Below are 12,480 nucleotides of genomic sequence, written 5' to 3'. Positions count from 1 at the left end.
AAAATAATACATAATGTGTTACAAAAGGTCAGACAAGGTCATAAAAGATCATACCTAAGATTCCCAAATATCTTGTAACAAATATTCTTAAATCATCTTATTTTTTAACAGATTCTGATTTGTAAAGGTTTTCGAGCATTTGCTTCAGAAAGATACCAGATAGGGTTATTTTATACTTACTTTATTTGTAATAAAGCTATAAAAATGGACGGCTTCTGCAAACACCAGCAAAAACCAAAATATCCAGAGTACACCGGAAGTCACTAGGCCTTTTGCTCTCTCTAGCTGAATTATTACGGATGATAAAATCTGAAGAAAAGCAAAAAGTGAATTCATTGCCAGATAAAAAAAATGGATTGGAGTATAACAATATTGCAAGAGAGCACAAGATGGAAAATGTTTGAAATGTTGCTTAACATAAATTAATAAAATAATAAACAGTGCCGAATAATCAAAAGAAAACTAAAAAGTGTCGAATTTGTTGTCTTTATGACATAATAGCAAGAACTGTGAAGGAAAAAGATAGATTTCGTTTTAGTAAAATATATTCTGTGCGATAAAAATGAAGAAAAAACAGAAAAAGAGCAAAATTAAATGAGCAACGGGAAGTAGAAGCAAAAATATCGAGAAAGTATAGAAATAAGAAAAACGGACACAAAAGGGAATACTATTTTTTTTTAAGCATTCGCCGTTTCATTTGCTCTTTAGCGACAGAAAATTACTTAACATGCATAGAGATGTAAGATATTAAATCTTTGAATTCAAGTTTTGCGATAAAAGATAAACGGGAAGAATGACAAACGTCTTCATTCAGTTTCAATCAAGCATTTTTAATATAGAGTTCATAGTGCTAGAATACGTGTGTTCCTTTAATGAATAATTTTCATTTAATTCGGTCGGTCTATAGCCGATGTTGCTAGAATGTGAAATCTACCAGTGGTCACAAAATGTTTTGTTGTTAGTAAATTGCGTTGTAAAAACCTAGGAAAACACATTTTCAGAACTATAGTTTAAGCGTTATTTTTACAATGAGACTACAATGGTCTTGTGTACAATTTGCAAAAACTTGCTTTAGCCATTACATGATTAGTACAACAAATAAAAACTAATAAGGATAAGTGGTTGAAGAGAGAGAGAGAGAGAGAGAGAGAGAGAGAGAGAGAGAGAGAGAGAATGATAGCACTCGCAATTTGAATATATTATTGTTATCTTTTTATCGTTTGGTATGAATTATATATCTATGCATTTCTGTATTAAAAATGAGTTAGTCACCATATGATTCAGGAGCTATATTATATATACGTTGTCTTGTCTTTTAGCTCTTTTAAAAATAATTAGTAGCTAAATTGATGTTCTTGATGGTGTAACTTTCGACAGCTAAGAAAATCTAAATTTGTTTGGAGAGTGACCTTGTTTAAGAGACACAAAACTCTCGGGTAAAAAATAAGAATAAAAATGGCTAACCGTTTGACAATTAAATACAAGAGATTTTCTTGAGTTATAACAAGATTTTATACCAGCAAAACTTACACTGTACGAGTGTTTGTTGTGATGAGATACGCCTATGCCTGAATCAAACATTCCCTTTTCAAAGATTAATCAAACGAAATAATAGTAATTAGAGTAGTATATTTATATTTACAAGTTGCCTCCTAGCCTGTATTTTTTGTTTGCTTGTATACACCGTCATTAAAATATAACAGAAGTTATTGTCAGGAGAAAAGAAACAAGAATAACAAGCAACGACTGAGTTAGAACACAAAATAACGAAGACTAAAAAGTATATTCTGATGCCCGGTCGATGATTATGTTTTCTTATCCATTGATCAGCTTGATCTAGAGGGTTCTGCAACTTTCGTCGAAGGAATTATTGCACTAAAAATTAATTGCTTGCAGCAATCTTTAAGTGGAACTAAATTTAACCTACATTCTACTTAAAAATTCGTTCCCAGATATACCTTGACAAATATGTCACTGACATCAATAAAAGTATTGTCGTGCCCGAGGACACGTGAACTAACACTTTCACCTTTTAGGGGGAAGTAGAAAAATCGTGTTTTCTTGCACGATAGCTACTAAGACAAAGACACGCTAACATTTAACAACGATTGAAACTTACATACAAACATAGGCTACAAAGTAAGGTGGAAAATGTGAGTTGGATACATGGTCCATGGCTATAAGAACAAGATCTCGTTTTTATATAATGCGAGTATAACAATGTATTAAGTCTAAACACCTATCTAGAGTTATTGTTTAGATGAGGATATCGTCATAAACGTATAATATATTGCAAGATACTATTCATTAGATAAACTCCAATTAACAGAGATTAATTTACAGCACATCTCATACTTACAAATGTTGCAGCCTTAATGCAGCCAGCAAGAATCAAAACGTTGCCTAATTTCATCCCATGGATTTCTTCATTGGAATAATTTATCAGATCCACAATTGACAGCAAACACAAAAATACAGAGATGATCTACAAGCAATGCAAAAGATGTCTTATCTTTGAGACGTTTCTACAAATTTAGATTTCAACTACAACTGCGTATTTTCTACAACAAATTGTTTCATTTGAATGATTCAGAAAAGAACAATTAATATATGATACTATTTGAGTTGCGGACCAGATGAATAGTCAACAGGTATGATAAAATTCGGATTGGAATGTTTTCTTTCAGTACTCTCGTTGACAATGGTTGCGAAATCGCATAAAATGGTACAGCCAATATTTAACAAACCAACCGAATTAGCAGCACACACACACACACACACACACACACACACACATATATATATACCATTTTATGTGTACGCGTGTGCACCATAGTCAAGGTGTTTCGTTTAGCTTATGCAGGAATAAAAATTAGTTCCCAAATATACAAATGTTTTACATCTAGATGCTTCAAAATGATTCATTTTATTCAGGAGATACACGTAACTCTTAATGGGGACGAAACTAGTTAGATACAAAAATGGAGACCGAACGTAATAATTACGATTTCGACAAGTAGTAAGGATCAGCAAAAATTAAATAAAAATTATTGGTCATGGTAGCGATTTAGCGCGGAATGGATAACATGCGCACAGACTGAGTAGATAGTCCGAAATTTTGCAAGTGAAAGTCAAACGTCATTCTTCACTATGTAACTATATTTAAAACAAAAACGCAGAGTCACCTATTAGGATGCCGTTAAATTAAATCTTAAAATCCTTATATAGTAATTATCGTTTTATTGATGAGAAAATTTTCTTAAACATTTTAAAAGATACAAAAGCTGCGTTTGAGTTATTGGATTATCTAAGAAATCGTTATCTATGTAAACAAAAAATGTTTTGGAAGAGATTTAGTTTATTCCAGTTTAATTAAAAACATTTGTGCTAACATAATTTTAGTTGTTAAATGGCGTGACATTGATACTGAGAACATTTTCCGCTTGAAACGTACTTGTTATATTATTGCCACTCCTTTTTCACAATAATATTGTTTCGTGGATTACTTCATCATAGCTCTGCATTACCTGTTGCATAAACATTCATTCTTTAAATATGCGGTGGGCATTATTACTACGATATCAAATATGTCAGAGTGTAATATTTTATAGTCACGTTAAAGCCACTCCAACCTTTTCTCATTTCCATATTTAACATTAAAGTCATGAAATGATGCACGTACGTCGATATATAGTGTTTATCACTCTATGCTCGCCAATTTGAACATATATTCATATACATGAACTAGAATCCACAACAATTATGTAAAGAAAACGATTTAGACATGATGTATCTTTGTTTAAAGTTGTTAACAATATGCACAAAAATCGTAACATGAATGAACGTATATTTAAATGACAGCGACGACTGGATGTTTATCCGTATCGTTCGTATATTTAAGTGAGGGCGAATAATCGATGCTTTTCCATATTATTTTGTGAAATGTGCACATTCCTTTTGCTCTTGTCGAAATTGATGCTTTTTCTCCTCAAACAAAAATGTTGCAAAACTTAAAAGAATGAAAATTAAAAAAATAAACAAAAGTTAGAAAAGACATATCCAGGTTAGAGCTTCCAAACAGACACGGTCTGTCGTGATGTAAACTGGTAACTGATGTTAGTGAAAATTAAGACGCGATTGTGGCAGACGCAAAAGTGTTTGCACATAACTTAAAAATTAGAAGGCCAAAGTACTAAAAGTCCAGATCGTGTTTTAATATATGTATATTAAAACATTATTTTGCCTTTGAATGACATAAAGACTACATTATTGGCAAAAGATTTATTGAAACGTTAGTTTGTTACGTATCTATGATCTTAAACTACGTAACAGAAAGGAGCAAAAACCAACAAGTTTCATAAACGTCAACAAATAATCAATTTTCATTGGATACAAAATGAAAATTTGATAACAAATTACAATGTTGTGAAATAAATCCCAAATAATCCTAACAGTTTTATAACAGGTCCAACTGAATTCCAGTGTTATTCCAAATACGTTCCAATATAGAATGTGTTGATGTTTATATAGTCTTCAATATGCTAATGTGCCAGTGGCCTATAATATAATCCCAAACTGTTCTTGTCTGAAATCACTGAAATTTTAATTAATGTTTCAGTCCAAGAATATTATAGATGAGCACTTTGTATTTCCAGTGAATAATAATTTGAATAAAAAATTCCATCTAAAAATGAAATACTAAATACAACAATAAAACTATTTATGCCACAGATTTTAAATGCAAGATTGAGTAATTTTTTAAGAAAACAACATTATGTAAAAAGCTAAGACACAAGATTAGAACCAGGTTAAGGATCAAACGTTCATTTCTAGAATAATCTATTTGGCCAACGATATCAAATCTATCACTAAAACTATAAAAACACAATAAGTACCGGCACAACAGATTTATCCATGGGGAATTAAAATGTACGAGACCCAGACCCAAAATAAACATATTTTCCTCCATTGATAATTATCCTAATATTTAGCCCACACCCCATAAAGAAATGTTTAGCTACGTATTATTTGTTTACAAAATAAAGATTACTGGCCAGTTACACAATGAAGTTAAGTTTGGACAAGGTAAAGTCTAAAATACAATTACACATAACATATAATCCTGGAGAAAAAAAACTTACCAATGAAAATTAAATATAGATAACAAGTTATACATTTGTTTTAATCCAACACAAATAAAGAAGTCACAGGGCAGGGTGGCACAATTTAAATGTCAATAGCAAGAGAAAAGTCCAGCTTTAGCAACAGTGATGCAATTAATATTCATACCAGATATCATTACGATTTTTTACCGTCTTTAATATGTTGAGGCATGTGAAAGGATTGGCGGCACCGTTTGTCTTTACAGTTAGGTAGTAGATATAGACTGGTAGCGTGATCCATAGCCAGCCACAGGGAATCCATACTAAAAGTGTGTTCTGGAAGCAGTCTGTAAACTGTGGGCGCGAGTTGTTCAGCAGCAAACTCTCTTTCTGGAATGTCATTATTGATAAATTAATTTTAATTATAGTTATTAAGAGTTTAACTAATACAACATTAAAGTCTGATCATGCAGGATTTTGTTTTAAAAATTATACATTATAAAGTCTAAAACTTAATTGGACCATACTATCATGTCCAGTTTATATCGGAGTATGCTAAATTTAAATTATGTTTTGCAATAACTGTAAAACCACTTTAAAGATTTTGAATAGATGATTTGGGGGTGGAGATGGGTCCTGATTATTTCATTATTGTTGAATTTAACATTTTATTAAACAGACAGTTTTAAACATTTCCCGTAGAGTGTCTTTGATTCAAAATTCGAAATATTTGTACACAGACTAACCGAATGAAAATATTTGTATCAGACAAAAAGTTGGTTGAAATACCAGGACATTAGCAGTTAATGGTGAGTTATAAAAACAGGAATGTTCAAAGACTCAAAAACTGCATCCACACCACACCCCTATTTTGTCACGATATTTCTATTTTACAAATGTCTCTATTTACACGAGCTATATATTATTTTTATGACACCTACCAGCGGTTGTCGACCGCTCTGGTGAACCAAGTGGTTAGAGCGTCCACCTCTGATGCGGAAGACCACGGGTTCGAACCCAGGCTGAGTCACAAGAAAGACTTATAAAATGGTACCTGCAGCTGCCTTGCTTGGCGCTAAGCATTAAAAAGTTAGTATTAAGACTGGTCGGCCTGGTTTCAGCATAATGTGACTGGGTGGGACATGATGTCACATGTCTGTGGCATGATGCCACCGTGCTAGACATCACTATAAAATGCGGCACTACAGACTTCGTAACGATATTATTCATGTTGCTTACGCTACGATAAAATAAAAAAGACACACACTCGAGATAACGAGATGAAAAACCTTACGTCCTGTTTGGCCACTTTAAAAGCATGAATCAAAATTTGATGAACAGGGTACGAAAATTATTTGAATATTAAAATCCGGCCTTCCAGAATATGAAAGCAAACATAAAATCTTCTTCTTATCTTTATTGTCTATTTTATTATTGCTAAATATCGTTCGACAAAATTTTCTGCATGAAAAAGAAGCAGTCTTAGGCAACCTAATGCGAAAAAATAACTTGAAAATCCAAAAGGTTCTGTTTCCAGATTTTACTTTTGGACAGTAATACTTTGATCAAATAGTTTCATAACAATCATACAGTTCACACCTGATATATTTGCTTAAAACAAAAAATGCCAAATTATATCTGATATTTGATTACATAGCTTTTCTTTGATGCTAAGTTAAAGACTCCCATATCACAATAATTGGTTTGATTCCTGTAAAAACAGATTTCGTACATCCATTTAAAGACATGAGTAAGATTGAATTCCATTCTGCCTCTGTTAAAATCAAGATTTCTCTCCACTTTGTTTGTTCCATAAAAATTCTCTCAGTTACAAAATATCTCTGTCAAGTAAAAAATTTCAGAATCATGACAAATGGCAGTGGATGTCATTCACATGTGTAATACATTCATCTTGTTTAGATTACTGTCCACGAGGGCGGCAAATATTAAACAAAAATACAACAGAAAAATTGTTTAGTATCTGTTGCCGCATGCGTGCTTACAAGTAGTCCTGTCTGTGGAGAGGCCTAACAAATACATCTGTCATGAAGGGATGGAACGAAGACAAGTGTCACGGCCTGTTGGCACGCACACTTGTCAGCCGTCAGATGAAAAAACTGGGACTGTATTCTGGGATGAAATCATTACAAGTTTATTGTAGAAGATAAATATTAGAGCACATTAAATAAACTGAAGAAGTAACGATAGGAAAACTGCTATAAGATGTGAGTCATTTAAAAGCCATGTATCAAAATGAAACTTTATTCGCTGTCCACTCACAACAAAACCCACCCACATGTATGTATAGTATGTACGCTGTATCACTGGTATACCACGAGATGTATAACTTTTTCATTAAAAGGAAACGAGGCTTGCCCGAGTTTCCTTTTAATGAATATTTTATACAACGAGTGGTATATCATTGGTACAGCGTACATGCTGTACATATATGTTATTTATATCACATACAACTACACATATTTGCACTTGAAATGGAGTTACGATATGCTCCTGGCAGCTGTGTATTGACCGAGTGAATGAACTCCTCAAATCCCTGCGAGTGTGTCCGCTACAAAATGTAATTCTACGATTTTTCTTCTTGTTCACAATCACATACGCAAATTGATAAGTTGATTGTTTTCTTTTTCAGTATCTCTTTTTATTCACATTTATTAGATCAATATAAGACACACTCACGATTTAAACATGAAATGTGGTTTTTATGAAGAAAGTAGTGTACTGCAAACACGGTTAGCCTTTTGTACACTGAACCTGAACTGTCAGGCATTCACGTAATGGCGTATGGAAATTAGTGTGGAATAGAAACTAAGTGAAATAACGAAAAAACAAGAGGTAATTGAAATATTTTAATATATTGACAGCTCATCTAAGTTATTATTCTGCTTTAATTAACATTTCTAAAGACTACACAATTCTCTTGCGCCCCCCTCCCCTTTGGACGGCTTGACCAACATTACCATCATTCATAGGTCACACAAGTAAAAATCCCCAGCGGTCATATTTTCAGGGTGTTTCGCCTGTATTTAGCTACGATAATCCAGAAAGAGAGAGAGTCAGAGGGGGGTGGGGGGCACCATTTGGACATTGTTATATTTAATACTTAACAATCGATTTTTAGAACATTATAATAGGTTTAAGAAACAACAACAAAGGATTAAAACCGATACAGTACGTGTGCCACGTAACCGACCAAATTAACATACAGGCCTAGTGTCACTGGCAATTGCATTTATGTATCATTTATATTATGAACACCGTAAATATATATCCTTAGGAAAGAGTAAACATACCGTTACAACGAACCAGAACCGCTCCGGTGGCCTAGTGGTTAGAGCGTCCCCCTCGGATGCTGGAGGTCGTGGGTTCGATCCCCGGCCGAGTCATATCAGAGACTTACAAAAATGGTACTAACAGCTGCCTCGCTTGGCGCTCAGCATTAAGAGGTTAGTGTTAGGACTGGTCGGCCCGGTGTCAGGATAATGTGACTGGGTGGGACATCATGCTACATGTTTGTGGCATGATGCCCCAGTGCTAGACATCACTATAAACTGCCACATTGCAGACATCGTAGCGATATGACTGAAAAATTGTTAAAGCTACGTAAAAAATTCAAATCACAACACAATAACACAACAACGAACCAGATTAATGTGGGTTACTTGGTTCAAGTACAGTTTTAATGTTTTCCTCCAGCACAATATGGACGAAAATAAAAGAGGCCACGCCAAAATAATGCAAATCGGGCCCAGCGTTTGTTGCGGCTGTAACTGCCCAAACCATCAACCGCCTCTCTCTCTCTCTCTCTCTCTCCACAGTACAAATAATGATGGCAAAATACAGTCACATAACCCAACGGAAAAGGGGAAAGATAGAAATGGAGGATAGAAAACAATATATATGTTCGGTAGTAATGTGAAGTAAACCATATTAATGACATAGATCAAATGTAATGCATTGAAAAATTTGAATTGCCTCCTTCAGGTTCTTCTATTGCCTAGTTTATATTTTCCACACGTTTGAATATGCTGCGCGTTCAGTACCAAAGTATTTAACTATGCTCTTGTGTAGTGATCTACTTTCTTCATTTAAACCATCGTTCATGTTTAAATCATAAGTGTGTCCAATATTTATTTAATATATATAAATAAAATTCGAAGTTCAGAAAATAAAAAAGCAATTTATCCGTTTTGCAAAGAGTTCATTCATTCCATTTATTCCGTCATTACAGATACGCTTGCTGTCAATCTTAACTGCGTTGGAAATAAATGCAAGTATCTGTATTTGTATGTGATATAAATAAAACTTGTGTCTAGGCTTTGCTGAGTGTGTGGAACTGCTATTAGAGCAAGGAAAATTTAGTTTTCGATATTTACAATAATAAATGAAAATCTGTACATCTTTGTAGGGTACATAAGAAACATGGGATTAGACAAAACTGTTGTTCGACCGAGCTAATATTATTTCCTAATATAACGATTATCCTTACAACGTAACAACAGAAGTGAACACATGAGATGTAAGGAAAACAACTGGATTATAATTATTAAGATATAAATGAACTTATCGTGTACAAATTATGATATAAGGTGAGAATATGCACTTACTTGATCTTTTAAAAAACAGGTCATAGTAGAAACTGTCAAACTCGTGAGTGTATTTGTCTTTCCTCGAGTGTGTGTTCAGTGGAGAGACAAGCGGAAATGAGACTAAAAAGGTGCGATTAAACTGTTTAAAGTGCAAGTCCATTTCTTATGCAATAAGTTCCAAAAGTGGGGGCGGTACAGTTGTCAGTAGTGTTGTACATAATAGAGCAAAGAAAAGAAAAAAAGAGAAAGTAGGAAACAAGAAAAAAACCAGCCCGAATAAACACACAATAAAAGACAAGAAAAAGGTCGCAAGTATCTACATATAACAGATACAGGAACATAAATAGGCTTCTACACGGTGATGCGAAAAGATTTTCCCTTATGTATATTTCTCGTCTCGTAGCGTACCACAAATTGTAACGTGGTGAACTTTCACGTACATATATATGGTACGTGATGGATACGTTAATTAGTAACAGCAAAAGTCTAAACCACAAGACAAAAAAGTACATACACTAAACAAAATAATGCTGCATATCAGTACTCTTAATGTGTGTGTGTGTGTGTGTGTGTCTATATATATATATATATATATATATATATATATATATATATATATATATATATATATATATATATATACACAGTAGACTTATAACGAAACAAAAATGTACACTATCAATGTATATTCATAGGATCTACACAATTATGTCCCTACTAGACATATTACCAATTGTACATTTTGTATGTATATACGTGGCATACACTGTAATTTTATTGCAAACTGCACACTTTTTATGTATACACATGGAATATATACACTAATGTACACATTAGATTTATTACAAAATGAACACTTTAAATGTATACACATGGGATAAACACAATAATATACACAGTAGACATATTGTAGATACAAACTGAAAATGTTCTCCTAGCATGTTTTATTCAGAAGTAGCGGATTTATAGTGAGTTCAGGGAATTTCCATTTCAGGTTCGATATTACAAACTTTTCAGCGGAAAGAAACATACAACACTGAAAGATAACAATTTTAAGCACAACGAACCACGCAGTTTCCAATCATCCCTAATCCCCTTCTGAAACCAATGTAGATTACATATTTTTTACAGTGCATGTATATATATATATATATATATATATATATATATATATATATATATATATATATTGATACATACATACATAGATACATACATAGCTACATGCATACATACATATATAATATGCATACATACATACATACATACATACATACATACATACATACATACTTACATACATAGATCATTAAAAATATTTTCGGAAGCTTCTAAATTAAATCTGGGAAATTCGCCCTATTAAATTACAGTTTGATTGATAATTCGATCATTCTACATTGTTTAATAATTTAAAATTTCATGAAATTGAGGAGGAAGAAGAAGAAGAAGAAGAAAAACAACAACAACAAGATGATAATGACGATGATACCACAGGAAGAAAGGTTGTGGTGCTGATAATAAAGTACATGTTTTGTTTAAACTGAGTTTAGATTATAATCACCATAGGTATTTGCAGCACCTCTTACTGTTCAATATTACCTATTCTTGGAATATGCTTCGTAAAATATCATTGGAAACCAGTTTTATAAGCATTCTGTATAAATCTGTATCTTCTCAGGTATCAAATCATACCTCTATGTTTCCTGATGTACATTTTCACACAATATGGCTGCATTTGAAACTAATAAATGCTACTACTTTTGACCCAGATGACGAGACAGAATAAAATCAGTATTCATATCATAAATTTGCTCTTCCAGATATTCCATTCTTATACAGTTAAACTGAGCGTAACAAGTATAAATATGTTGAGAACATATTTGAATAAACAAAACATGTTAAGAGGAAGTATTTTGCATCTGACAAGGATTTATGGACGATATAATATACATCTGCATTTGAATACTTGTACTATTGTCCGTTAGAAAATCATTGCAATGCACGTATGTATTTTTGATTGCATTTATATTAAGGTACGCTAAATGAATACATTTCCTCATGTATATACAATGATTGGGATATATATATATATATATATATATATATATATAGATAGATACATAGATAGATAGATAGATAGACGGACAAGCAAACAAGCAGATAAGATATAGATATATAACATATACATAGGCATAGAGTGATAAAGAGAGAGAGAGAGAGAGAGAGACAGAGACAGAGAGACAGAAAAACAGACAGATTCAGTGAAAGGAAAGTCTATTACACGCTTTAAATGGATAGCCTTGGTATACTTACGAAAACTGTATCTTCCCCACAGATGAAGTCAATGTTAACACCCATCTCTATTTGTAATTAGTTCTTATTTAACTTGCTCCAGATCATCATTCAAGACTAGCTCTCACGTGAAAGGTAATATCCTCTGAAAGAATCTGTACCAATGTCATTAGAAGTAATTAAATTAATTACTAAAAAAATATATTCTCGGAATACCCTAGCACAAGCGAAGAAATCGACTTGTTCGTGCACTCTGAAGTCAGATAATCGATTCCGTTATTTTTATCACTTATTGCACATGAAATGCGTCAGATGCCATTTCAATGAAGACATGTCAAGCTATTATTTTAAACGTTAGCTCCATCTCCAAAATTTCTAAAAATTCCAGATCTATTTCGCTTAAAATGCTGAGTTCTAGTGCCTGTTCTATATTTCCTTGCTGTATAAATAAATAAAATGTCTGCGTAAAACAATCAATA

General features: G+C 32.9%; 1 protein-coding gene across 2 annotated transcripts in view; it reads right to left on the bottom strand.

Annotated features, from left to right (window-relative positions):
- Positions 1-12,166, bottom strand: part of LOC149775831 (ATP-binding cassette sub-family C member 3-like) — a 64,703-nt gene extending 52,537 nt beyond the window's left edge. Inside the window, exons 1-4 of one of the 2 annotated variants that reach the window (XM_089943892.1) lie at positions 12,023-12,166; positions 5,313-5,492; positions 2,360-2,485; positions 181-309 (exon numbers count right to left, since the gene is read on the bottom strand). In XM_089943892.1, coding sequence (XP_089800018.1) covers positions 181-309; positions 2,360-2,485; positions 5,313-5,492; positions 12,023-12,067 — 480 coding nt within the window. In that variant the 5' untranslated portion in view covers positions 12,068-12,166. Of the gene's footprint in view, positions 1-180; positions 310-2,359; positions 2,486-5,312; positions 5,493-9,727; positions 9,848-12,022 lie in introns of those variants that run through there. The other variant, XM_089943893.1, reaches the window with a different exon arrangement.
- Between the last annotated feature and the right edge of the window lie 314 nt (positions 12,167-12,480).

The sequence above is a fragment of the Sinohyriopsis cumingii genome, chromosome 19 (genome assembly GCF_028554795.1).
Source record: "Sinohyriopsis cumingii isolate HCF-2022 chromosome 19, ASM2855479v2, whole genome shotgun sequence".
In the NCBI taxonomy this organism is placed as follows: Eukaryota; Metazoa; Mollusca; class Bivalvia; order Unionida; family Unionidae; genus Sinohyriopsis; species Sinohyriopsis cumingii.
Note: the sequence above shows the minus strand (reverse complement) of the source record. Positions and strands in the feature narration are given on the sequence as shown.